General features: G+C 45.8%; 1 protein-coding gene and 1 long non-coding RNA gene across 3 annotated transcripts; one reads left to right on the plus strand and one right to left on the minus strand.

The window, feature by feature from the left end:
• The first annotated feature begins 978 nt into the window (after nt 1-978).
• HEBP1 (heme binding protein 1) lies at nt 979-26,407 on the plus strand. Of its 2 annotated transcripts, none has more exons than XM_027129555.1 (4): nt 979-1,122; nt 10,091-10,229; nt 11,977-12,157; nt 19,701-21,022. In XM_027129555.1, the coding sequence occupies exons 1-4, from the start codon at nt 1,045-1,047 to the stop codon at nt 19,936-19,938; spliced, it is 636 nt and encodes a 211-aa protein (XP_026985356.1). In that variant the 5' UTR covers nt 979-1,044; the 3' UTR covers nt 19,939-21,022. The 2 variants fall into 2 exon arrangements, with proteins under 2 accessions (XP_026985356.1, XP_026985357.1); XM_027129556.1 differs by lacking the exon at nt 19,701-21,022 and adding an exon at nt 25,809-26,407 and having other exon boundaries at nt 985-1,122.
• Nucleotides 21,259-24,438, minus strand: LOC113632414 (uncharacterized). The gene is made up of 3 exons (XR_003437798.1): nt 23,963-24,438; nt 23,349-23,518; nt 21,259-21,889 (listed from the first exon to the last, which is right to left on the minus strand). It is a non-coding gene; the product is annotated as an uncharacterized LOC113632414 (long non-coding RNA).
• Nucleotides 26,408-27,168: the final 761 nt, after the last annotated feature.

Consider the following 27,168-nt stretch of genomic DNA (forward strand, 5'->3'; position numbering starts at 1 on the left):
TGTAAAAGTCTGGGTGACAGGGGGGCCACAGCTGAACCACAGTCACAGACTCAAATCCTGACCAAACCTCACACTGGTTTTTGACCTTGGGAAAGTCACTTTATTCTTTTAAAGTCACTTTACAGGGAAAGTCATAATTATGTTGAGTTTCGGTTCCTCCTTTGTAAAATGACTATAAAATACTTACTTTTGTGCTGTGAGGAGGAGAGGGAATATTTGTAAAGTATTTGGCAGGGAGAGCAGAGAATAAATGGTAATAAAATTGGTTAGAAGGTTTTGAACAGAAGAAGTGAATGAGCAAAGCTATGATTTGGGAAATTAACGTAGAATCTGTGATTAAAACGGGCTGGAGAAAGTGCTAAGTAGAAAACTAGTTAAGATGCTTTTTCAATCGTCTGGATGAGAGGTGGCAGGGACGGAGGGCAAAATAGGACATCTGTCGGTGGAGATGCAGCAGCCAGGGGTCCCTAAGGGCGGCGGCTACAAAGCCTGTGAACCTGATATAACACCTGCCTGGGGACAGGGCCTGAGGGTGGAGGCCCGGCAAAGCACGCGAGGAATCCGAAAGTTCTGCAGTTTAGCGCCCAGGTACCTGAGAGAGGACACGGCGGGGGACAGTCTGGGAGGGTTGGCAGAGGGGTGTTCACCACCGCTGCCTAAATCCCACACCGGGGCGCATCTGTTTCAGGCCGCCAGGGAAGAGGTCAGAGTCAGTACGGGAGGCAGGGCGAGCAGAGGTCGACCGGCTTTCCCACCGATCCGCGCCCCCGGCGGGCGGCCGCGAGGAGGCAGAGCGCGGCCCCTGCTCCGCCCCTCCCGCCGAGTCCCACCTCCCCGAGTGCGTTCCGAGGGGCGGAGCCCGAGGCGCCCCGCCCACCCACCCCGCGCTCGCCTCGCCCATTCGACACGCTACACCCTCCCCGATCGCCACGCCCATCCGTCACGCCCCGCCCTCCCCCCCACCCACTCCGGGTAGACCAGCTGACGCCAGCCGCAGCGGCCACCCAGCTTCTACCCGTGCATCCAGAGCGCCGCGGCGACACCATGTTGGGCATGATCAAGAACTCGCTGTTTGGGAGCGTAGAGACTTGGCCTTGGCAGATCCTGAGCAAAGGGGGCAAGGTAGGCCCACAGGGCTGCCGGGGACCGGAAGGGCGGCCGCGCCCACCGCACCCTGTTCGCGGCTGGAGCGTGGACAGGTGGGGCAGGAACGTGCCCGGGATTGTGCGTTCTGGCGTCTGCCGTGGCCACGGCCCTCCTCCGATGCCCAGCGCTTGGACTGGGAAGGAGGGGAGTAGGAGGTCGGGTGCAGCGGGGCGAAGGGCTCTGCTGGGAGGAGGGGAGACAGTGAGGCAGGATGGGTTTGACGGAAGAATCCCAGCTTACCGAGATGGACTGCGCCTCTTGAGTGCATTCGTCCATTTAAACATTCCAAACTTTATGAATATTTGTTCGCTGAGAGGCCTTCGGTTGCAGGAAAGACTGGAAAAGTGCTTGTCCTTGAGAAACTCCCAAACTGTCCTTGGTGGAGAACTGAATATAAAAGAACAAGATCTGCTCTGCGAAGGAGATAACTGTTCAAGTCCGGGAGCGCAGGCGAAGGAGCAGTCCGTTCAGCCAAGGGTGATAGTGGGGCCTGCGCAGAGAAGGTGCCGTCAGCTAGGCCTCTGGGATGTGCAGGAATGCACAGAAACAAGAGCCCGTGCAAAGGCCCAGAGCTGTCAAACGGCTTGTTGGCCTATGGGAGTTGGACTCCTAGAATACAGGATGAGTGAGGAGGGCATCATTGCAGTTTTCCCCCAAATTAACATTAGTGCTCACCCAGGCAAATTGGACTGCCCCCTGAAAACAAGAAATCTGCCACTAGATGATAATCTCCTGTGGACAGGTACTTTGCGCACCTCGCGGCTGTATACTCAGCTCCCTGCCCAGTGCTTCATCTGTTAAAGGACCGTGTTGTCTGGGGGGCCAAAGTCAGGTACCCATTACATTGATCATCACACAAAAGCCCTCAACTAGAGTCTGGACTCTTCAAGCAGCTATAGCCGGAGGCCTGTTACTTCATCTGTCTATATCTGTTTCCTTAGCCTTACGCAGAATAAGCACTTTAGCCCTGATCAAAGGTGACCTATTCAGGTGCCTACAAGCAGCCAGGCACATAATGAAAATGATTGACAAACTATAAGGCAGGGTGCGAACTGAGGCAAGTTGGAGACAGAGAACTCAAGCCCCCATCTGCAAAGGGTAATTCCAGGCAGTTGTCATGCAGTGATGTGAACCAGGGTTGCTGGGTTTTTAAGGAAAACCAGCAATCCAGACTCTTCATGTGAAATCTCTAAATTTAAAATTTATTCATTCAACAAATAACTGTTGAGTGGGCCGGGTACTCTTATAGGCAACGGGGATAAAGCAGTGGACAAAACTGGCAAAAATCCCTGTCCTCATGGAACTCCTCTTTTAGTGACTAGTGAGCAAGTAAGTCAAATATTTCATGTATCAGGTGGTGGTCAGTGCTGTGATCAAAAAATAAAGCAGGGGGGGCTTCCCTGGTGGTGCAGTGGTTGAGAGTCCACCTGCCGATGCAGGGGACACGGGTTCGTGCCCTGGTCCGGGAAGATCCCACATGCCGCGGAGCGGCTGGGCCCGTGAGCCTGTGCTCCGCAATGGGAGAGGTCACAACAGTGAGAGGCCCGCGTACCGCAAAAATAAATAAATAAATAAAAATTTTAAAAATTAAAAAATAAAATAAAGCAGGGAAGGGGAGGAGGGACTAGAGGGTGTTAGGGGTGAGGCTACGGTTTTAAGTAGCACAACTGTGTCAGTTTTTTTTTTTTTTTTGCGGTACACAGGCCTCTCACTGCCGTGGCCTCTCGCGTTGCGGAGCACAGGCTCCGGACGCACAGGCTCAGCGGCCATGGCTCACGGGCCCAGCCGCTCCGTGGCATGTGGGATCCTCCCGGACCGGGGCACGAACCCGTGTCCCCTGCATCGGCAGGCGGACCCTCAACCACTGCGCCACCAGGGAAGCCCTGTGTCAGTTTTAACTGTTACAAATGTTTGTAAACCCTGCGGGTCAGGTAGGCAGTAGGATCTGTCTGTGGTGGGATGTCGCCTGTGTGCATACCAGTCTGTGGACACGGCCCGAGGATCTCCAGGGTCCTCGTTGGCCTTGACACTTGAGGAATCCACGTGTTACCCACAGCTTGCAGAGAACTTTCCTTTCTGTAGTAGAATTGGGCTCACTTTGTCTTTGCTGTTAACAGTTATTTGCAGTGCAGGCTGAGGGTCTGGGCTCCCAGTGGGAGGCACTAGAGGGAGATAGGAGGGCTGGAAGAAGGGAGAGGCCAGGGTATTTCTCCCTCGCCTTCTCCTCCCTGTCAGGTCTCTGGAAGCAGGAGCTTCTCTGGGGCTCCAGTTCTTGCTAGCCAGGCCACCATGGTTTTGGTTCTCACCAAGTGATCCAGGTATCTGAACTCAGGTAAAGGATCACCCTCCCTCTACCTCTGTAGGGCGCTTACTAACCTCAGGGTTGCTTCACTGTCCCTGCTGGGCATCTCAGCTCTTTTATGATCTGTGAAATCAGTTCTCTGAATCAAGGTGCCTCTGTTCAGAATACTCCAGTCATTTGGTTTTCTGTTAGCCCCTTATAGTACGGTGTCACCTGCCACTGACTTGGCATCTCCAGGGATAAATGCAGCTCCCCGATCGGCATCTTCCCTCAACATCTGATAAGAATATGGAACCATACGGGATGTTGTTGCCAGGCTGAAGCAGATCGTTTAACCTGAATGAACCTCAGTTCCTGCACCTGTAGAAAGGGTATCAAAATACCTTCCCCATCCACTCCCAGAGTTGCTAGAAATATTAAATTGTTTAAGAAACATGAAAATGATGTGTAAGCTAATACACCCTACAAATGTAGTAATATCGTTATGTCGGAACTCATTTCAGCTCCACTCTTACTAGCTTCGTGGTCACAGCTCACTTAACCTCTCTGATGCTAATCATGAGAGAAAATAATAATCCACGTCTTATAACATTGTTTTGAAATTTAAAGGAGAAAACCAATTACAAATTATTCAACAAAATACCTAGCACTTGATTGTTAACTTGCCCTTAGTTTTCCAGGTAATTTGGGTTAAATTACTTAACCTCTCAACCACTCTGAACCCTGAAATTCCTCAGCTGTTAGATGAGAATGACAGTGCCTTATGTGACAATTAATTAAACAGTTGAAGATTCTTGTAATCTTTTTTTAAAAAATATACAAATTCAGGGTGTTGTTATTGTGAAGAGAGCCTCTTTCTGAAATGGAAAGAGAAAGAGAGCCTCTCTCTCTTCCTGGAAAGAGTCTGGGTCAGAAACCATTGTTCACTTTCCTGGGTGAATGAATATATTACACAGGGTGCCCCACGTAGCTCAAAGTCAAGACTCAACCAGATGTTCAGGGCTGATTCCAGGCACCCGGTGGGGAGGCCCAGGCTGCTGCAGACCTTATCAGGTCCTTCTGCATTTCTTGGGGAGGGAGGAAGATGCACAGCTCTCTGTGTGGGGTTGAGTGGGTCTTGTGGGTACTGAGAGCAGGACTGATATTAGTAGTGGACATCTTTATGGGATTTGTTTCCAGCCTGTGCACATTGATTAGGACCCCACTGCCTGGCTTGGAATCCTTACCCCACCTCTTGCCACTGTATCTTGGGCACGTTACTTAACCTCTTGTTTTCATCCGAAAATGAAGATAAAAACACTTACTTCTTCACAGGGTTGTTTAAAATAATACGTGACACATAGAAAGTACTCAGTTAGGTTGATCATTATTATAATAATTATTGTTGTTTTCTTATAGTGAGAAAGCTGGCTTCCAAAATCAGCATGTATACCAACCACAGCAGGTGGCAAGAGAAAAAAACACCCTCACAGAGGACCTTGCGAGGCATTCTTGCAACATCTCTGTCTGGGACTTGAACTTGACCAGGGTTCCAACTGAATGTTGAAAACTTCTATTTGTGGCCACTGGCTGAAATCCTCATCTAGTTACTGACGTGGGAGCACAAGCTAGCTGAACGTGGGGTGAGGGAAGGCCATTATGCCATTATTTTGTTACACGTAACAAGGAAATGCACTCAAGATGTCAAATTTGAAGAATCACATGTGCTAACAGTGTTAACTTAGGCGCTTTGTTTTCTGCCGAAATAGAGCTCTATTTAAATTCAGCTCCCTGGAAAATCAGAATAGTTGGATAATATCCATCTCTCAAAGCTAAATTTTCATAGTGATGCAGTGGTTCAAATGAGAAGTTACAGACATAGATGCTGTGAAAACAGGCAGTACCTGTTGGAGAACCACCTTCAGACAATGTGGCACAACCTTCCTCCAAGATGGATATATATAGTTAGGCTAGGTTCTCATCTCTCCAGCCAGCTATGGCTACCATATTCCTTTTCATTAGAGTAAAGCCAGGCTTCACTCCACCGCCTCCTTTCCCACAAATCCTTATAGAGGGCCTACTATATATATGTGTAAGACGTGGTCTTAGATGCTGGGAGATACAGCGGTACACAATACAGACAGGCCATGACCCCATGGGGCTTACGATTGCAGTTGGAGATTAAACACACTATTATTCCATTACAATTTCCATTGTAATTATATTCCACTATAATTCCATTGTAATTATAATTACAATATACTATGTTGTGAAAATACAAGGGCCTATAAAAATATCATGGGGAACCTGTTTTAAACTGGGATCCTCTCTGAGGAAGTGACTTTTAGGTTGCGACCTGTTGGGTGAGTGAGGATTCATTGGGCAGAGACAGGAAAGGAATCCCCCAGGCAGAGGAGGAGGCAGGTACAGAGGCCCTGAGGCAGGAATGACCGTGGCATTGAAGCAGATAGCAGAAGGCCAGTGAGGAGGTGCTCTGGGTATGGCCGGCAAAGTAGGAAGAAGCTCAGTGGTGCCTGGACCATCACAGATAAGAACTTGGTGAATGACAGCGTTTAGGCGGGGGATTAATTAACGTGATTAATTTATATAGAATGCTCTGTGTATGTTCCCTGGGCAACACAGCCTCATTCACAGCTTTGGTTGCCCTTTATGCTGATGCATCCTAACTGAGCCAGGCCCCTGCTGAGTCCAGACCCATGTGTCCAACTGTACAACGGACAGTTTGCTCATCTGTAACAGGAGACAGATAAACCAGTGGATTTGTAAGCGCCCTTCCAGCTCTAGTGTCACCTGTCTTTGAAGTTCATGGGAAGGCAAGATCATTCAGGAAGAAGAGGTAGAGTTAAGCTCAGCCTTAAAGGATGGTAGACTTATCATGGGGGCTGGGCTCCCCGAATCAAACTGGATTCCTTTCTCTGCAGCCGTTCCTTTCTGGCCGTGGACTTTTCTGCCTCGGGGAACAAGCTGAGAACATGCTCACTCAAGACTCAGACACACCTGCAAAACCCTATATTTAGATTACAAAAGTAGGTTGAACTAATTTGGGGTAGATGAAACGAACTTGCTGTCAGATCACCATCATTGGACTAATGGTTCCAAAATCCAGCTCCCCGTGAGAGCCTTCAGATGTTCGGAGATCTGGGTCCTGCCAGAGTCTCTGGCCTCCTTTCTTGCCATGCCCTGCTGGGCCATTCTTGCTCCAGTGGCAGTGAATTACTTATATTTTTCACCGTCATCATAAAGTTCTTCAGCTCTTCGCTTTTACCCCTAGGGTGCCCGCTACCTGAAATTGCCCTCCCTAAACTATCAGAGCACTTACTACATCATATAATGATTATGTAATTCTTCTCACCATCCAATGAGACTGCCCGAATCATATTAATCTCCAACTCTGTAGCGCCTGGCAGAGGTTTTCAGTAGATGTTTATTCGATGAATCAATGCATCGGTGACTGAATGTCCAGTTGGATGCTCTGTAAGCACCTCAAATTCAGCTTGGCCTACCCAAACTTGTAAACAGACACCCATGTCCCCCAAACTAACCTAGGTGGTCCTCTCCCATGCTCCCACACTGCCCTGGAGCGCCTCTCCCCTTAAACATATCGTCAGGTTATAACCTGTTTTCCTGGCTACTTCTATTAGACCATGCCTCCAGATGTCAGGGACCATGTCTTTCATCTCTTTAGTTGTTGGTTGAATGAATAAAGGAAGGAAAGAAAACAAAGGAGAGAGCCAGCCAGCTCTTTCTCCGGTGAGAATTGGTCATTGGTTTCTTCATTTGTAAGAGAAGGAGCTGCACTGAATGACTTTTGATGGCCCTGTTCTGAGTGTGATGCGAACCTACAAATGTCTGTCAGAAATAACTACCTCAGTAGCTACAGAAAGAGGTTAAAAAATACCCAATTCATCCCCTGTGGAGCATAGAGCCTTGTGGCAAGCATTAGACCAGAGTTTGGGGATTTGAATTCTGGTTCCAGCTTCACCACTCAGCAGCTGTGTGGTCTTGGGCAACTCAGTCTCTCTGGTTCTTCATTTCCTCTTTGGTAAAATGAGTTTGATTGGGTGAACCTTGAAACCTCTTTCAGGCTGAAATTCTGTGACTCACAGAGTGACATTTCTGGAATTTAAAACATTTTAAGTGGCAAGACTTAGTGGGACCTCCAAAGAAGGCTGGGTCTGGTCTCTGCTATGACAGAAGGAGCCAGAAAGAGCAAGATACCCCGAGTTTACATAACACAGTTTGCTACTGAAGGCTCTTTGGAAGTGGCAGACTCACTAAGGGGAGGGCCTCACAGCAGTCCTCAGAATTAGCAGGCACAGTGCCCCAAAGTCGAGGCCAATTTGTGGCCTCTTGACTCTTGGTCTGGTGCAATTTCCCCTGCCCCATGTGGAGGGAAGTATATGAAATTGGCACTCAGCGTTTATGTTCAGATGTCCCTGACCCTTTCTCACTACTCGCCTTCAATTTTGCATTACAAAAACAATAGGTGTTTTTGCATTCTAGGTATAAGTTTATAATATTAAGTGTACTTTTTCAGACAGTATAGGCCACTCACAGTCCTACCCTCCTCTAGAGATTCATTATATCCCCTTGGAAGTTGAATCTTCAGTCTAAGATGTTGTAGGAAGGCCTGTTTGACCAGCCCAGGGCAGCCAGGTCCTCTATCATGTGTCTATTTTTTACAATCGTTAGTAAGAGAGGCACCTCCTTAATCAATAAATAAATATCTTTTGAGCATCTAACATGTAAAGCTCTGGGATATAGTTTCTGTCCACAAAGACCTAGCAGATTTTTCAAACTGTACTGGTGTTCCGTTACCAGATAGTAAAATTAATATAGATCAAGGTTTTTTTTCTTTTAGTGGACTAGACTAAAATTCACTTGAGTAGAGCAGAATAGAAATAAACAGGATAGAAAGAAAAGGCATGTCGCTATGGAGAACAGTATGGAGGTTCCTTTAAAAACTAAAGATAGAGCTACTCTGTGATCCTGAAATCCTACTGCTGGGCATATATCCAGAAAAAAACATAATTCGAAAAGATACATGCACCCCAATGTTCACTGCAGCACTATTTACAATAGCCGAGACATGGAAGCAACCTAAATGTCCATCGACAGCTGAATGGATAAATGAGGTGTAGTGTCTATACACAATGGAACATTACTCAGCCATAAAAAAGAATGAAACAATGCCATTTACAGCAACGTGAATGGACCTAGAGATTATCATACTAAGTGAAGTAAGTCAGACAAAGATATACATCATATGATATCGCTTATATGTGGAATCTTTAAAAAAATGATACAAATGAACTTATATACGAAACAGAAATAGATCCATGGGCATGGAAAACAAACTTATGATTACCAAAGGGTAAGGTGGGGGGAGGGATAAATTAGGAGTCTGGGATTAACATATACACACTACTATATGTATTAAATAGATAACCAACAAGGACCTACTATATAGCACAGGGAACTATACCCAATATTTTGTAATAACTTATAAGGGAACAGAATCTGAAAAAGAATATATATATATCTCTCTCTCTCTATATATATATATCTGAACCACTTTGTTGTACTAACACAACATTGTAAATCAACTATACTTCAATTTAAAAGAAAAGACATGTATAATCATGCATCCGGTCCATACAGGTAAAGTGTTATTTTGTGAAACTTTGCTTCAAACGTGTATGTTCATGATAGGGTGTGGTGTAAAAATGTATTTCTTGTTATGGATTGTGGTTTTTTTTTAAAGTTTGAAAGTGCTGCCTTACAGTATGTTCAGGAATACAAAATTTTTTCATATGAGACATCAAATGGTGAAGAAGAGGAAGAGGGGTGAAAGAGAGCTGTGTGGGTCTATAGGGAAAGGGTAATGACCTTAGGGCAGAGACTCAACACAGAGAGGGGATCACTGCCAAGGAGGAAGGGTTTGGGGGGGAAGTGACAGTGCAGCTGGTCATTGAGAGGCAGATTGGGAAGAGGAATTGCATCTGGGAGTACAGTGTGAAAAGAACTACTCTGATTCTTCTTGAATTGCAGCCCTTCTACTAGATTGAGGCTAATCTTGGGGCCACAGAGTTTTGTGGGATGGTTGCTGTATTTCTTTGTTTCCTCCTTCGCAATTTTCTCTTCTCTTTTCCTGGGTCTCCTGTTATTCAGAGGTTGGATCTCTTGGCTTGATCCTTTGATTTTCTTTTCTATTTTCTACTTCTTTGCCTTTTTACTTGACTTTCTAGAATATTTCCTTCAATTTTCTCTTCCAGCCTTTCCACTGAATTTTTCCTGTTATATTTTTAATTTCCCAGAGCTCTTTGATCTCAGAACAGTCTATTTTTATAGCATACTGGGGATGTTCTCGGTGGTTTGGGTTGTAATATCTTCTATTATTTCTCTGTGAATATTGATTATATGAAGTTTTTTCTGCTGTCTCTACATCTGTAAGAAATCTCAGAATCTGTTTGTCGTGGCCCTTCATTCTCTGGCCTGTCTCTTCCCTGTCACCATCGTTGGGCTCTTTATGGAAGGTTCCTTAGCAGTGTGTGCCTCTGGTAACTGGACTTTCACTGTTTCTAGAGTCATCACAGGTTGCTACTTTCTATCTCTTAAGTGCTGCATATTCTCTGCCTCTAGGGAGAGGTCTCCTATGAGGAGAGGGCCTGTGAAGGTGGGAAGTTTGCCACAGTGGAAGTGACTGATAAGCCTGTGGATGAGGCTCTACGGGAAGCAATGCCCAAAGTCGTGAAGTATGTGGGAGGCTCCAATGACAAGGGTGAGTATCCCTGAAGGATTGGTTCTGGTCTCATAGGCCAGGGCTGCATAGTCTCACGTCATCAATGGAAAACACAGGGAGGGACCACAAGGCACCTGTCACTACCTGTTTCAGTGGCACGTGAACTTGCTGTGCTCCGTGGGCAGGGAGGCTCTGAGGAGACCCACTGACTTCATGCCAGTCTCCCCCGACTTTGTGGGATCCCCGCTCGGTAGCACTGAGTTCATGCTTCTCTTCCAGGTGTGGAGACACAACGCTGATTGTTTGTTTCTTTGTTATTTTTTAACCCTACAGTGCTTATCATGTCTTTGGGTTAGTGGACTGGGTAAGGTGTGCCCACGATACGCCAGGCCACAGAACAAGGCCAGCTTCTGACATGAGACCTCTGCCCCCATGCTGGAAATCTCCAGAGTCAGCCCCCTGGTAGCTCAGATTGTGTGGGGATACCGAGGATCAGTGAGTGATGATTATGGAGGGTCCATGGCTCTGTTCCGGCAAATAAAGAGCCTGAGAATTCTTAGGCTGCTCCCCTCTTAAAGTCTTGGCAGTCCAGGGGAATTCCCTGACGGTCCAGTGGTTAGGACTCAGCGCTCTCACTGCCGGGGGCCCAGGTTCGATCCCTGGTCGGGGAACAAAGATCCTACAAACCGTGTGGCATGGCCTAAAAATAATAAACAAACAAACAAATAAATAAATAAAAAGACTTGGCAGTCTGTGCTGGCTGCCTCCCTGTTTTTAAAATGAGAGGCCTGAAGTTTCAGTGTGCCTATTAGTATGTAAACCACATTTAAATACGAATTGAACTCTTTAGGTCTCTAATTTGTCCTGCACTTTGGAATCAGTGCAAACCCAAAATGGGTCAAAACACAAGGTGAAAAAAGAGACAATGTGTTGAATTTTTAGGATATATCTCAAGTTGATAATTGAGAAAGTTAGAAACTAGTATTAACCTTAGTAACACTTACTAGAACCAAAGTAATCAGGCTTTGGACATAAGTTGACCAGTAGGAGGTCAAGAAGAAATCTCTTCCTTCTTAGCACTGTCATAACATTTTATTTAGAAGAAAATATGTGTAAAAATTATAAACTCATTAAAAAATTTTGAAAATAACAAAACAGCACCCCTAATCCATCTTTTCTAATATAATCATTGTCGTCTTCAAATGTATTTTTTAGGGCTTTTTAATAGGTTTTTAAAATGTAATCACAGTGTTTGTGCAATACATCCTGCTTCTGTCACTTATTTCATAATTATTTTACACTGTAGCTAAATAGCCCTAAGCATAACTATTAATAGATAAATCAAATTGCATCATGTGCCTGTCACTTACTTAGACATACTCCTATTTTGAACATTTATGTGAATCCCAATTTTTCACAATTATAAATTCTGCTGCAAGGAAAATCCTATTACCTACAGCCTCTTCCATATCTTGAATTATTTCATTAAAATCAACAATTAGATAGGAAGTAATTAGATACTGATATATTTACAGTCTTAAATATATATTACCAAATAATTTTTTCCAGACGAGTTGAATCACTATGCTCTTACCTCCAATATATACAAATAAGAGGCGTTTTGTCTGTGTCTGATGATATGTTTTCATGCCTGAAATACTTATTATGAATTTCAAGAACAACAAATATTGTCTTGGAAGAAGAATGAGACCAGCAGATGGTCCATGGGCCTGAGCAGGTTCTGTCTCTAACACCCACATCCATCTGTGGGGTTTTGTGTTTTCAGGAATCGGGATGGGGATGACAGTTCCTATTTCCTTTGCCGTATTCCCCAGTGCCGATGGGTCCCTACAGAAGAAATTAAAAGTCTGGTTCCGGATTCCAAATGAGTTTCAAAGCGACCCACCAGCTCCCAGCGATGACAGCATTAAGATCCAAGACAGGGAAGGCATCACTGTCTATTCCACGTAAGGAAACTATTCTTTAGGCATACACGGGTAGCACTTGAATCATCTGCAGTGAGCATTTGCATTTTCTTTTTCCAGTTTTGAGATGGAATTGACATATAATATTGCATTAGTTTAAAATACAACATAATGCTTTGATATATGTTTATCTTATGAAATGATTACCACCATTTAGTTAACATCGTTCATTAAACAAAGTTACAGATTTTTTTCCTGAGATGAGAAATTTTTTTTTTTTTTTTACAAATTTATTTGGCTGCATTAGGTCTTCGTTGCTGCACGCAGGCTTTCTGTAGTTGCGACGAGCAGGGGCTACTCTTCATTGCGATGCGCAGGCTTCTCACTGCGGTGGCTTCTCTTGTTGCAGAGCATGGGCTCTAGAGCACAGGCTCAGTAGTTGTGGCGCATGGGCTTAGTTGCTCCCCGACATGTGGGATCTTCCCTGACCAGGGCTCGAACCCGTGTCCCCTGCATTGGCAAGTGGATTCTTAACCACTGCGCTACCAGGGAAATCCCCATGAGAAATGTTAAGATCCACTCTCTTAGTAACTTTCAAATATATGATACAACGTACAATATTGTTAACTGTGGTCACTGCTGTACATTACATCCCCAGAACTAATTTATCTTATAGCTGGATGTTTCTACCTTTTGACCACCTTTAGCTAGATCTCCCACCCTCCACCTCCCCACCCTCCGGCAATCACCAATCTGTTCTCTGTATCTGTGAGTTCAGTTGTTGTTTTCTTTAATTCCACATATGAGTGAGATTATACAGTATTTCCCTTTCTCTGACTTATTTCGTTTAGCATGGTGCTTTCACAGTCCAGCCATGTTGCTGCAAATGGCAAGATTTCCTTCTTTTTATGGCTAAGTGATATTCCATTGTAGGTATGTACCACATCTTCTTTATCCATTCATCTGTCTGTGGACCCTTACGTCATTTCTACACCTTGGCTATGGTAAATAATGCTGCAGTGAACATACGGGTGCTCATACCTCTTCAAGCTAGTGATTTCATTTCCTTCAGATATATGCTCAGAAGTGGAATTGCTAGATCATATGGTAGTTCTATTTTTAATTTTGTGAGGAACTTCCATACTGTTTTGCATAGTGGCTGCACCAATATGCATTCCCGCCAGCAGTGCATAAGGATTCCGTTTTCTCCTCATCCTTGCCAGCACTTGTCACTTCTTGTCTTTTTCATAATAGCCATTCTAACAAGTGTGAGGTGACATCTCATGTGGCTTCGATTTGCATTTCCCTGCTGATTAGTGGTGCTGAGCACCTTTTCACGTACCTCTTGGCCATTTGTATATCTTTTTTGGAAATATGTCTATTCAGATCCTCTGCCCACTTTTTAATCTGATTGTTTGGGTTTTTTTACTCTCGAGTTATATTATTTTTTTATATATTTTGGATATTAACCCATTACATATATACGATTTGCAAATAATTTCTCTCATTTAATATGTTGCCTTTTTATTTTGTGGATGGTTTCCTTTTTCTGTGCAGATGGTTTTTAGCTTTATGTAGTCCCACTTGTTTATTTTTGCTTCTGTTGCCTGTGTTTTCAGAGTCAAATACAAAAAAAATCATTGCCAAGACCGATGTCAGGGAGGTTACCCTCTATGGTTTCTTCTAGGAATTTTACAGTTTCAGGTCTTATGTTCAAGTTTTTCATCCATTTTGAGTTGATTTTTGTGTATGGTGTAAGACAGTAGTCCAGTTTCAATCTTTTGCATGTGGCTATCCAGTTTTCCCAACACCATCTACTGAAGAGACTGTCCTTTCCCTATGGTACATTCTTGGCTGCTTTGTTGTAAATTAGTTGACCATGTATGCCTGGGTTTATTTCTGGACTCTCTGTTCTGTTCCATTGATCTTTGTATCTGTTTTTATGCCAATACCATACTGTTTTGATTATGATAGCTTTGTAATATAGTTTGAAATCAGGAAATGTGATGCCTTCAGCTTTGTTCTTCTTTCTCCAGATTTCTTTGGCTATTCAGGGTCTTTTGTGGTTCCATACAAATTTTAACATTGTTTTTCTATTTCTGTAAAAAATTCCATTGAAATTTTAATAAGGGTTGCATTAAATTTACAGATTGCTTTGGGTAATATGAACATTTGAACAATATTAATTCTTCTAATCCATGAGCATGGAATATCTTTCCATTTATTTGTGTCTTCTCCAGATTTTCCATTAATGTCTTAATAGTTTTCAGTGTAAAGATCTTTCACCTCCTTGGTTAAATTTATTCCTAGGTATTTTGTTCTTCCTGATGCAATTGTAAATGGGATTATTTCTTTTTCTTTTTTTTTTTTTGCTGTACGCAGGCCTCTCATTGTTGTGGCCTGTCCCGTTGTGGAGCACAGGCTCCAGACGCGCAGGCTCAGTGGCCATGGCTCACGGGCCCAGCCACTCCGCGGCATGTGGGATCTTCCCAGACCGCGACACGAACCCGTGTCCCCTGCATCGGCAGGCGGACTCTCAACCACTGCACCACCAGGAAAGCCCGGGATTATTTCTTAATTTCTCTTTCTAAATTCATATTATTGATGAATTAAGAAATACTGAGTACTGACTTTCTTCTTAAATTTCTTCAGCCTACAGCACACAAACATTTGCACTGTATCTAAGTAAACGCCTTTGCCAGTTGCCAAACTGATTTGGATATAGAGAATATCCCCTCAGCTTAAGCTGAACATCTACATTAGCCACAGCAGGGTTCTGGGAGATTCAGAGAATATCTAAGTCAGTCTGTAGTTTGGGGTCATGAATATCTGGGGAGCATAAAGGGCTAGAGATACTTCGTTTTTAACCCACACTCCCCTTGAATGCCAGAAGGGCAGGGAGCATTTGCCAGAGCCGGACTGCTACTGCCTTAGTTATTCATGGTCTGTGGGCCTTTCAGCAGAGCACATGTGCCTCCTATTATTCTAGTCCTGTTTCCAGGGCTTTACTTGGGGTCCGGTTTCCTTGACTTTAGAGAAAAGCAAGTGCAAGTGGTTGCATGATTTTATTCTTTGGGCCTCAACCTCCCTTCAGAAGCCAGGTCTCTTCTAGATAATCAGTGACTCCCCAGTTGTTAAAATCCTCCTGTGTGACAGGAGCCTCCACCTCTTCTGCTCCAGCCCTCATTCAGACTTTCCAGCCTTCACTGCAGAGGCTGCAGAGAAAGCAAACTCTATTTAAAGAACACCTAGACTATCTTTTCCCAGGGCTGGGACTAGGGTGAGGAAGCAGGTGCACCTGTTGTGCAAAATTTAAGGAGACACTCAGTCTCACAGTTGTCCAAGTGTATGTAGGGTTGGCCCTGAGAGTGAGTACCTCCTTAAATCTTGAGCCCCAGGCATCTCAGCTGTCTCATCCTAGTTCCCACTCTGTCCTCTCCTAGTTCCCACTCTATCCTCTCCATCCTCTTTCCTGCGTCTTGGGAGGCAGCCTGGTGTAATATGATGAACAAGTATATTTTAGTTTGAATCCTGGATGATGCTTGGGAAGTTACTCAGCCTCTATAAGACTTGGTTTTCCCATCTTGTAAGTGCTGATAATATAATCTACCTCATAGTATTATTGTTAGAGACTATCTTTCAGTATTTACTGAGATGCTATTTATAAACTGCTTAATGTTTATGACCTGTAGTAGGTTTCAGTAATTCTTTCTCTTTGCCCCTTCTTATTTCATAAGAAATGAGGTTGACATGATTAAATCAGGTCACATAAGACTTCAAGCAGAACGGACTAGTTTCTAATCATTTCTCTTTCCAAACCCAGGATAATAACTTGGTCCCATTTTTTTCTTTTGCCTTTAACTTTTTAGTAGGGAAATCTTCAAACTTACAGAAAGACAGAATAAGAAAATGAAACCCTATGTACCATCATTCATCTTAAATGATAATTACCTCAAGGCCAATTTTGTGTCATGTGTATCCTCACAACTTCAACCTGGTCCCGACCCTAACTTATTTTTAGGCAAATTCCAGGCATTATATTATTTCATTCATAAATATTTTATTGTGACTACTGAAGACTTTTTAAAAATAGAAAAACAATATCTTATTATTCCTAAAATTTTAACAATTCATTACTGTTATAATAATTTTAAATATCCAGTGTTCAGTTTTCTCCTACTAGCTCATAATTTGTTCCTACAGTTTGTTTGAATCTGGCTCCAAATAAGATGCGTCCATTGCAATGGGTTGGTACATCTTTGAAGCTTTTATTTATCTGTTGATTTTCTCACCACCACACGTTTTCATTTTTCCTTGCCGTTTATGGATCATTTATCCTAGTGTTTCCCACAGTCTGAATTTTGCTGGTTTCCTTCCTGTGGCATTTTAACATGTTTCTCTGTCCCTGTACTGCCTGAAATTAGTAGTCAGAACTAGAGGCATAATCAGATTCAAGTTTGAGTTCGGGGCAAGGATATTTCAAAGATGGTGTTGTGTATCTCCATCAGGGGCTCATGCTTGCCTCTGGTTTTGTGATATTAGTGACCTTAGATCACCATTTCCCAGATGCCATGTTTCCTTAGAGGTTGTCAAATGATACTATTCTCTGTTTTTCCTTCTTCATTTATTAGCCGGAGTACTTTGGTAAAGAGAAACTTCCCTTCATCTACTATTTGGTTTCCCTGAGATAGAGTTGTAGAAAAAAGGCCAGATACCTTCTCTTTATCAGTTTTCAGAATAATGATTTCATTTCTTAACATCCTCCAAAGGGGAGGCAGTGTTGATCTCTGGTGTTTGAGTACCGATATAAACATATGAATTCAAACATAATTGATGTGTTTCAGTTCTTTGCAGTTATTATTCTCACTGATGATCAAACTGTCCCATCTTTGGCCAGTGGGAACCTCTTCAAGTTGCTTTCTTGGTCCTTTTGACATGACCCTGGTAATCTTCAGTAACTTCCTTGGTTTCTGGTAGGACAGGATATTTCAAGCGCATCCTGACATTTCTTGCTCTAGAGCTGGAATTAGCCATTTCTCCAAGGAACCCTGGTTCCTTATGGTGGGAAAGGGAATCTCTTTAAAAGCTACTAGTCAAGCCAGGTCTGTCGAAGTTTCCTTTACTGCAACCTAAACAGAGAGGAGAGTGACAAAGACGGCATCTAGCATGGCTCAATGAATTTTTTTTAACCTGTTAGCATCTGATCCTAAGTTAGCATCTGTTCATTCCTCAACTAGCCACTAGGTGTCACTGCACAGTCAAGTGTGCATTTAAAAGTACCTTTTTGTGGAAGGCAGAGTTGATGACATAATAGAAGGCACAAATACTGTTTCAAATACACAGTGCATCCTTAACTCAGTCTTCCTTTTTTATGACCTTGTGAAGGGATGTCCATTGACTAGTAGTATGTATTACCAATACTGTTTAAATGAATAGAAGGCTATGAAAAATTAACGTGATCAGAGTTTTTTCAGTATTCACAAGAGGCAACAGAGTTGTCCTCACGCTTCGATGAGTGGCCTCATTCCAGACTACTGTCCTCCCTCTGTGCTCTATAAAGGCCACTTAGGTTAGAGCTCAGCCTCCTCAATGCAGTTCAACAGAGACCAACAGCAGGAGAGGTTCGATGGTGTTAACAAGACTTTCATGATCTTAATGAAATGTCTGGGTATAAAGGAAAGAGTTGGAAACAAGGAGCTCGTTGTCGGGGTGACCTGTGCTCCAAGGTCAGGTCTACCGCTTAATGGCCAGAGGACCTTTGGCATCTCACCGAGCCTCTGTGTGACTCAGTGTCCTTATCCGTGAGATGGGGGTAAGAGTAGCGGCTGGGCCCGTGAGCCATGGCCGCTAAGCCTGCGCGTCCGGAGCCTGTGCTCCGCAACGGGAGAGGCCGCAGCGGTGAGAGGCCCGCATACCGCAAAAAAAAAACCCCAAAACAAAAAAGTTGGTAAATAAGGGAATGAATTCCCTGGCGAGCCAGTGATTGGGACTCTGCGCTTTCACTGCCGAGGGCGCAGGTTCAATCCCTCGTCTGGGAACTAAGATTCCACAAGCCACGCGGCCAAAAAAAGTAAAACTAAAATAAAACAAAACAAAAAGGGGGATTTGAGGGCTCTTTAAAAAAATTTTTTTAATTAAAAACAGAAAAGTTGGTGAATAAGTAAATGAATGAAAGTCTTGGACCTTGCCTCCTGCTCTCCTCCCTCAAGATCTCGGCCCCTCTCGATAGCTTCAGCTGCAGCTGCCACCCTTCCATCAGTAACTCTCCTGCCTGACCTCCATCCAGCTCCCTTAAACGTCTTACCATTCCTCAGACTCACTGTGAAGACAAAGGCGAGGCCACTTACGCATTCATTCATTCATTCATTCATTCAAAAAAAATCACATCTTCATCATTCACTTACTCTGTGCCAGGAAGCGTTTTAGGTGCTGGAAATATAGCAGGGAACGAGCAAAGCGTCTGCCCCTTGAGGTGGGAGAAACATTATAGTGCAGAAAACAGACAAAAAGCAAATGCCTCGAGATATTTCAGGACAGCGTCGTTCCAGAGATAAGAAGTGGTATCTGAACTGAAATTATAGGGAAGCCTATTTCTACTCAAAAATAAATACGTTCCCTGGTGGCGCAGTGGTTGAGAATCTGCCTGCTAATGCAGGGGACACAGGTTCGAGCCCTGGTCTGGGAGGATCCCAGATGCCGCGGAGCAACTAGGCCCGTGAGCCACAACTACTGAGCCGGCGCGTCTGGAGCCTGTGCTCCGCAACAAGAGAGGCCGCGATAGTGAGAGGCCCGCGCACCGTGATGAAGAGTGGCCCCCGCTTGCCACAACTAGAGAAAGCCCTCGCACAGAAACGAAGACCCAACACAGCAAAAATTAATTAATAAACTCCTACCCCCAACATCTAAAAAAAAATTAAAATAAGTAAATAAATAAATAAATAAATACATTCGGGACTTCCCTGGCAGTCCAGTGGTTAAGACTCCACACTTCCCATGCAGGGGGCTCAGGTTTGATCCCTGGTCGGGGAACTAAGATCCCACATGCCATGCGGCACAACCAAAACAAAAAGTAGAATAAAATAAATAAATAAATACATGTATACATACCTTCTGGCGTAATCTGTCTCAGAGTAAAATGGACAGATGATGAGGCGCTGAAGCCCTAGCCCTGGAGGAATTCAGATACCATCTGAACGGATGTGCGACAATTATGCACGCAACGTTTGTCCCAAGTGGCAAGTTTGGCTGCATTTGACAAACGTTTATCGCGTACCTCTGCTATTTAAGCCCCTTCCCCTCTGAGCGCCCCGCCAGCGATAAGATTCTGTAACTAAAACCTAATCCATCACCGCTCACTCCCCCCACAGCTGCTCAGTTGTCCCTTTAGTCTAGTACTTGGAAGGGGCTTCAGTCACTGTTTCCAGGTGGGTGAACCCAGATCAACACGGTAGTGCTGCTGCCTTTTATCACAAGCTCCCTGGGCAGCATCGCCGTGTAAACCTCCTCGGGCGGCTCCCAAATCAGCATGTCCGAATGGAACTCACATTCCTTCCCACATCTGACCCCCAGTGTTCTGTCTTCCCAGAGGCCCCTCCATCCTACGCATCCCGTTCACATCCATCCTGACTCCTTCATCTTCATCTTCATCTTCAGCGTCAGTGTTGGCCGAGTCCCGGTCACCTCCTGGCTGTGCCTTCCCCTCGATCCGCATGGCCACGGCCCTCATCACCTCTTGCCCGAACCGTTGCCGAGGCCTCCTTAGCGTTTCTCGTCCCTCCAGCTCTGCCTCTGCTGAGAGGTCGTTTTGTCTCCGCCAGCCCTAAAGCACAGGACCGATCGCACTACTGCCCCCTGCTGTTGGGCTCTGCCCGAGGCACATCCGAGGTTTGGGACCAAGGCCAAGCTAGTAATAAAATACGAAGGGGGATGGGTGGACTTTGGGTTGGGTCCCCAAATGTTTGGCCAGGCAGTGAAGCCTAGTAAAATGCCTTGTTGTGGCGTGTACTGTCCTCCACAACACAGCCCCACTCCAGGGGTCCGCCTAGCCTCAGAGCATCCCACCCACACCTCCCAAGCCCCGCCTCAAACACACACACATACAATATCCACTCCCAGACCTTCACTCACTCGCCCAGCTCCTCTCAGCCCTTCCCCAACCTCTGCTCATTGCAAGCTCTGTGAGGGCAGGAATTTTTGTCATGTTGTTCATTGCCGCCATCAGAAGAGACGCTCAAGAGATAGATAGCAGCTTGATATCACGTCCGTAGCATCCTCCCCTTCATGTTCTAAGTCAGAACCAATCCGTCCCTGCCCCCAGAGCGTTCTGTGTGTACCTCCGTTCTGGTGTTTTCTCCTGCCCTGCCTAATCTTTATGTGTGTCTCTGTCCTGGCCACTACAGTGAGACCTCGCCTGGGTAGAAAGTTCCCCGTCGTCTTTATGGCTCTGTGCTCTCGAGAGCGTGTGCTTCCCGCTTGAGCGATGCTCACCTCGATAAGCCTGGTTCAATCTGACTGAATGAAATGCCACACGGTGTTAAGCTTCTTTCCTGTTGATGTGGAATTATCAGCTCTTCGGCTTACGCTTCTCCTGCTTAGCACAGGGCTGTGTGCGTGGCAGACTCTCCACAGATCCGTGCTGACCTGTTGACTGTGAAAGTTCTAGGCCACGTCGGACGGTCAGGCTCAGAGTCATTCCATCTCTCCTCTACCTCGCTGCCTGCCTGCTCCAAGCACTCCCTGAAAGATAACACGTTCTGATTTTTCGGACCTGGGACCAAAGTCTCCGTCTGTTAACCCGCCTCAATGACACCTGCATCATCCCCCCCACACCCCAACTCTTCCAGACCTGTTTAGACAGTTCCTTTTTTTTTTCATCTTTATTGGAGTATAATTGCTTTACAATGGTGTGTTAGTTTCTGCTTTATAACAAAGTGAATCAGTTATACATACACATATGTTCCCATATCTCCTTCCTCTTGCGTCTCCCTCCCACCCTCCCTATCCCACACCTCTAGGTGGTCACAAAGCACCGAGCTGATCTCCCTGTGCTATGCGGCTGCTTCCCACTAGCTATCTATTTTACGTTTGGTAGTGTATATATGTCCATGCCACTCTCTCACTTTGTCCCAGCTTACCCTTCCCCCTACCCATATCCTCAAGTCCATTCTCTAGTAGGTCTGTGTCTTTATTCCTGTCTTACCCCTAGGTTCTTCATGACATAGACAGTTCCTTTTGTATTTCTGGAATCCAGGGCATGTGTGTCCTTCCTTGGTTCCCATGGTAACCAAATTCTTGGGAATACTGAGCTCTGACTACAGAGCCCTGGTGGTGAGCGGCTTTGAAGAGGGAGACTTGGACACTGATTAACAGGCTCGCAGAAATGATGTATAGACTTCCTGTTTCTTTCCTTTGAGAAGCTCAGAGCGCTTTACAAGCATTCCTTAACTCACACTCAGATGTGCCCGTGGACTTGGAGAGCTGGGGGTACAGCGTGGTTATCCTCCGAGTGCTGCGTGGAAGCTGAGCCCTGGGGAACGAGGCAGCCGGAGCCGGGCCTCTTTCACATCTTAGGGCTCTGCGCCTGGGAGGGTTTGGCTTTCTGGCTTGTTTGTGCGGTTCTGTGATGGGGGTTCGGGTCAGCTGGTTAGACTGGCAGCGGGGAGCACACGCGGATCTGTTCCGCAGCTCATCCAGCTTTGCTCGTTTCCCAGTAGAATGCTTCCTTGATGAAGCAATAGGGAAATTTTCATCCTCGTTATAAGCATCTTAGTCAGCCTGGGAAAAAATAGAAAAAGTCAAGGGTTTTTTTTTCTTTTTTCTGGTAATGGATTTAAGAATCCCTGAACGATGACGTTCTCCGCATCACTCTCTGCCGGGTCTCCTTGGACTCAGGTGGGTCCTTCTCAGCGGCCTTTGCTGAGTCTTCATCCTCCTCCCAGCAGCGGGGGACTAGGATCTCTGAGAACAGCCTGCTGACTTTCTGTACGCTTACCACCTGGGCCCCATCGCCCTCTTCGCTCTGACCAGAGCCAGCACCTACTCACAGGTGACGCCCAAGTTTCTGTCGCTAGACCCGTCTCTTTCCCCGGTCGTATCTCTGACTCCAGTTCCTGCCCAAGTCTAGGGAGATTTCACAGTGCCCAGCACACACTTAGGGGCTCGATAATTGTTGCACGAATTCGTTTCATCGAGGCACCTTCACAGCAATATGCCCCAAACCAGATGAAAAACCCACCCGCCCCGATTCCCTCTTCTGGTTGGTGGTGTCGGTTTCCACTCAGAGACTTAACTGGAAGCCCTGGAGAATCCTTGACTCCCTCCACTCCACCCCCGCCCTAGCCTCTCCCCGCCCCACGCTCACCTCCCACATTTGCCTTTGTCCAGGCCTTCGTCATCTCTCTGTCAGCTGTTCCTGGCCTCCCGTGACTCCCTTCCCCTCATCCCTCCATGCCCCCACCCCAGAGGGGTCTCTCCAAAATACAGTCCGATCACGGCAGTCCCTTAACTTTAAAACCCCTTCCCGAGTCCATCTTTGCATCTAAGGTCAGGCTCAGAGTCCTTAGCGTGCCCTTCAAGGCCCTTTCCAACACGGCCCCAGTCCATCCACTTTGTTTGAATCCCCACCACTGTGCCCTTAGTAGGTGCTTCAGATTTTATTCTATGAGTGAGTGAAGATGGAGGCCAACAGACTTTGCCCTCATCTGTAGGCCTATCAACCTGAAGACAGAGACTTCCATCATTTCTCCCAGACGGTTCATTTAGCCAAGAGGTCTAATATGTGTGTTAGGTGCTCAGAATACACCAGTGGCCAAAGAGTGACAAAGATCCCTGCCCTCGTGGGGCCTGTATTCTACCAGGGGCCTCAGACCATAAACAATGAATAACTTTTATATAGTATGTTAGAAGGTAAGAAGTTCTGAAGAAAGAAAAGGATAGGAAAGGACGGAGGGAGGAAAGAAGGAAGGGAGGGAGGGAGGAAAGAAAGAAGGGAGGGAGGGAGGAAGGGAGGAAAGAAGGAAGAAAGGGAGGGAGGGAGGAAAGAAGGAAGGAAGGGAGGAAAGGAGGGAGGGAGGAAAGAAAGAAGGGAGGGGAAAGGAGGAATGGGGAAGGGGAGTGGGGTTACAAGATTGAAAGCATTTTTAGAGAAAATGAGAAGATGAGGTTGTTAATTGAGCCAGTTCTTCATCATTAAGCTCTCTTGCTAGTTACTTTACATCACCATTATGTCTCTCACCTCGGGCATCAGGGAACTGGAGACTGTTCTGAGCAAATTGCAAAGTAACAACAATAGCTACTGTTTGCTGTGCGTTTCCCACGTGATGGGCAGGAGGCTGAGTAAGGAGTTTGCGTCGTTTTCTCTTTTTTGATCTTTACAACAGCCTTCTGAAATTGATGCCCTCATTCCTACTGAACAGATGAAGGACCTGAAGGTTAGAGAAATGCAAGCATTTGCCCAAGACCATGAGCTAGACGGTGGCAGAGGTAGGATGTGAGCACACAACTAGCCATTTTGCCTCTCAACTGATGAATGAAGGTATTTGAGGACCACTCCTTTAGATGTTTGTAGAAACCAGTAGTTTAAAGAGCCAACATCATCGATTTACACAGAAAACAGCTTAGTATCACAGCGTGAGAGGGGACTGCAGAGGCATTTAACACCTGATCACCCCACCCCCATCCAGCATCTGATTCGTTTCAGACCCGCGGTCCTCAATCTATAGACATTCTTCAAAAATAAGCCCAGTGTCTTACAGGCTTTTATTGTCAGAACAATCCTTCCTTAATATTCATCCTCTGCCTCCTAATCCAGTTTTATCTCATTTGAGCCTCAATGAAGCTAGAACTCACCTTTCTCCATCTGCCTTATAATCTTTCTTCAGTAGACTTGAAGGACCAAGCCTCCTGTCTCCCAAATTGGTCTCAGCCCTGTCCATGTGCTGTAGCTATTGTCTAGACATTAGAACAACCAACTCCTTAGAAATCCTGGGTATTTTCAAAGCAGTAACCCTGTAATCAATGTGCTGAATGCTTAGCGAGTTATAAAAGAGCAAAGCGTGAGTCAGAGAACCCCACCCAAAATAATGCATTTGGCCAATCTTGGCTGGGTACAGATTCAGACCTTTGAGTCATCAAGCTCGTTAGAAATGGGGATGTGTTTGACACTAGTAAAGATTGTAATGCAGCCCCAGATTTAGAGTGGTGTATTTAGGGTAGGTCACAGGACGAATTTTGGAGCGAAGGCAGGTGACGTAAGGAGAGAATAACGGTCGTGAAAAGACAAACTTTATTGCTTCTCTATCTCCACCTTCTGCCATCAAGAGAAAAGCCTGATTTGGAAAAATCATCTTTACTTACTAGAAAAAGAAGGCTTTCCTGATTTGAGCAGAAGGGATCTATTAGAAGTGATTTCTCTTTTGCGGTACGCGGGCCTCTCACTGCTGTGGTCTCTCCCATTGCGGAGCACAGGCTTCAGACGCACAGGCTCAGCGGCCACGGCTCACGGGCCCAGCCGCTCCGCGGCATGCGGGATCTTCCCGGACCCGTGTCCCCTGCATCGGCAGGCGGACTCTCAACCACTGCGCCACCAGGGAAGCCCTGAAGTGATTTCCTTATTTGGGGCAGGCATGCTTAAAGCTTGCCTAGGGGCCCTGCCTTTGGTAGCTCTGTTTTCTTTTGTTTGTTTGTTTGTTTTTTAACATCTTTATTGGAGTATAATTGCTTTACAATGGTGTGTTAGTTTCTGCTGTATAACAAAGTGAATCACCTGTACGTATACATATATCCCCATATCTCCTCCCTCTTGAGTCTCCCTCCCACCCTCCCTACCCCACCCCTCTAGGTGGTCACAAGGTAGCTCTGTTTTTTAACAAAGCTGCTACTTGTCCTTAGAACTGCTCTGCAGTGGGAGAAACATGAGCTCCAGCTCCACCCTAACTCCCTCGGTTCTCCTCCCCGCCAGCTGGCGACAGAGAGGCAGGGAAGAGAGGCGACTGGGGCAGCAGAGGAAGCTAGAGAAAAGGGTAAAGACATGGCTTTGGGAAAAGTCAGCCTCCCATCTGTTCAGGAAATTTCAGAAAGGGAAGGGAAGCTCGCCTATTGTACCAACTACAGTACTGGTTCCAGACTGGTTCCAGGACCCTCACAGATACCAAAATCCAAGGATGCCGGAGTCCCTTATCTAAAGTGGTGTCGTATTCGCATATAATCTACATACGTCCTTCCACCTACTTTGAATCATCTCTAGATGACTTATAATACCTATTACTGTAAATGCTACGTAAATAGTTGATGGCACGTGGCAAATTTAAAGTTTGGCTTTTTGGAACTTTCTGGAACGTTTTTTTTTTCCCCCAAATATTTTCAATCTGCAGTTGGTTGAATCTGCGGGTACAGAACCCCCCGATGCAGAGGGCCGAATGTAGTGTGGTTCAGGCCCTGCGTTAGAGTTTTTTACATCCGTGATTGTAGTTAATGCTCATAACCTATTGGAAGAAAAAGGAAACATATCCCTGTTTTACAAACGAGGCTCCCGCTCGGTGAGATTCGTTCCACCCCTGTAGGAAGGGGCAGATCTGAAGTCTTAACAACTAAAGCATGCTTGTCGTAATAAGAGTAGTGAGTGACTCTTTTGACGTCCCCCCCTCTCTCTGAGACCCTGTCCTTTCTGAACCAGTGACTTGCTTTGTGTCCTCAGGCAGTTTGGCGGTTATGCCAAGGCAACTGACTACGTAGCTCATGCCGCCGAGCTGCGCACCACCCTGGAGGGTACAGCCACCTGCCGGAGTGACTTCTACTTCTGCACTGGGTATGACCCTCCCATGAAGCCCTACGGACGTCGCAACGAGGTCTGGCTGGTGAAGAGCAATGAATAATTGGCTGAACTAGAGCTCCCTGGATGCTTGCGTCTGTGCCCACTTCCTCCAGGAGGAAATGAAGCTCCCTGTGCAGCTCCAGTAGGGCCGACTTTCCTTCAGAGCCAATCAGTCACTGCCAATTTCCTGAAATAAGCACGTTCCAGATCCTGAGGCTCTTGTTCTCGTGGAGGGAAATAAGGCACCCACGATACATATGCGTCCTTCTAAATGACTTAGAAAATTCCGTGGGAGACCAGAAAAACCCAGCAGCATTTTCCCAGCTCTCTGGATCCCTAAAAACTGATTTTTAAAAATTATGGAAACCGTATTTTTGTTATTGAGGAAGAAGTGTGATTTACGTGTGATCTTTCATCTCTGATTCTTATAAGAGCTTTCTTTAAAAAGAAACTGGAAATAAAGATCTTTGACTTAAACAGCTGAGACGAATCCTAAGTGTAGTTATTTTCCAAGATTCCACAGGTGTATAGATACTACTGATGGTGTTTACTGTCGCAGGAATCCTGTGTTTACAGTTCCAAAGTCCTTCAGAATAGAAGCCCAAAGATCCCAGGGAAGGAGGACACGCACCACATGCTAAACCACAGACACTTACCGTGACTGTGTCACAGCGATTCCATGCTCTGAAGTTGAGGAAACTGTTTGCAGCTGTGGGCCACAAAGGGTTCCAGGGACCACAAAGATAGACCAAGAAGAAAACTCACTACCCCAGATGCATAACCGTGGAGACGGGAAGACCTGCCCAGAAGGTTTATGCAGGATGATGAGATGAGGTCAGAAAAGCTGGGGTCCAGTTTCATTAACTGAAGAGGATAGAAGTGAAAGAATCAATGTGCATCTTGGCCAGAAGAGAAGGAAAGGGGACTCGAGGCTGTGAGGGGCGGTGGGGAAGGTAGCTAAGCTGGAACCAAGTGCCTGGGGGAGCCAGTAAGGATGAGAGCCAGTGGGTCACGGCACTGGGAGGGCGTGCCATCCTCCCAGGGTGCACAGGGCCAGCCCTGTCAACAGCTCTCCATGGGGTTTGCTAAAGAGGAATGAGAGCTATGTCTTCACCTTTCCTGGCCGCCTTTCAAAACAGTGGTCTCTTCTAGGGGATGGGCTTCCCCCTTTCTGAAGATCATTGGGAAATCACAGTGGCTACCGGCCTTGACTGCTGTCAGAGGCCATGCTGGGTGCCTTCCA

Source organism: Aethalodelphis obliquidens, unplaced genomic scaffold (genome assembly GCF_003676395.1).
Source record: "Aethalodelphis obliquidens isolate GAN/ISIS:26980383/991018 unplaced genomic scaffold, ASM367639v1 scaffold36, whole genome shotgun sequence".
NCBI lineage: Eukaryota > Metazoa > Chordata > Mammalia > Artiodactyla > Delphinidae > Aethalodelphis > Aethalodelphis obliquidens.

What these genes read in the sequence shown, in the direction of transcription:
- HEBP1 (XM_027129555.1), top strand. Translation starts at nt 1,045, where the DNA reads ATGTTGGGCATGATCAAGAACTCGCTGTTTGGGAGCGTAGAGACTTGG. An exon ending in TCCTGAGCAAAGGGGGCAAG is followed by an intron (nt 1,123 to 10,090) that starts GTAGGCCCACAG and finishes CTCTGCCTCTAG; the next exon opens with GGAGAGGTCTCCTATGAGGA. An exon ending in GGGAGGCTCCAATGACAAGG is followed by an intron (nt 10,230 to 11,976) that starts GTGAGTATCCCT and finishes TTGTGTTTTCAG; the next exon opens with GAATCGGGATGGGGATGACA.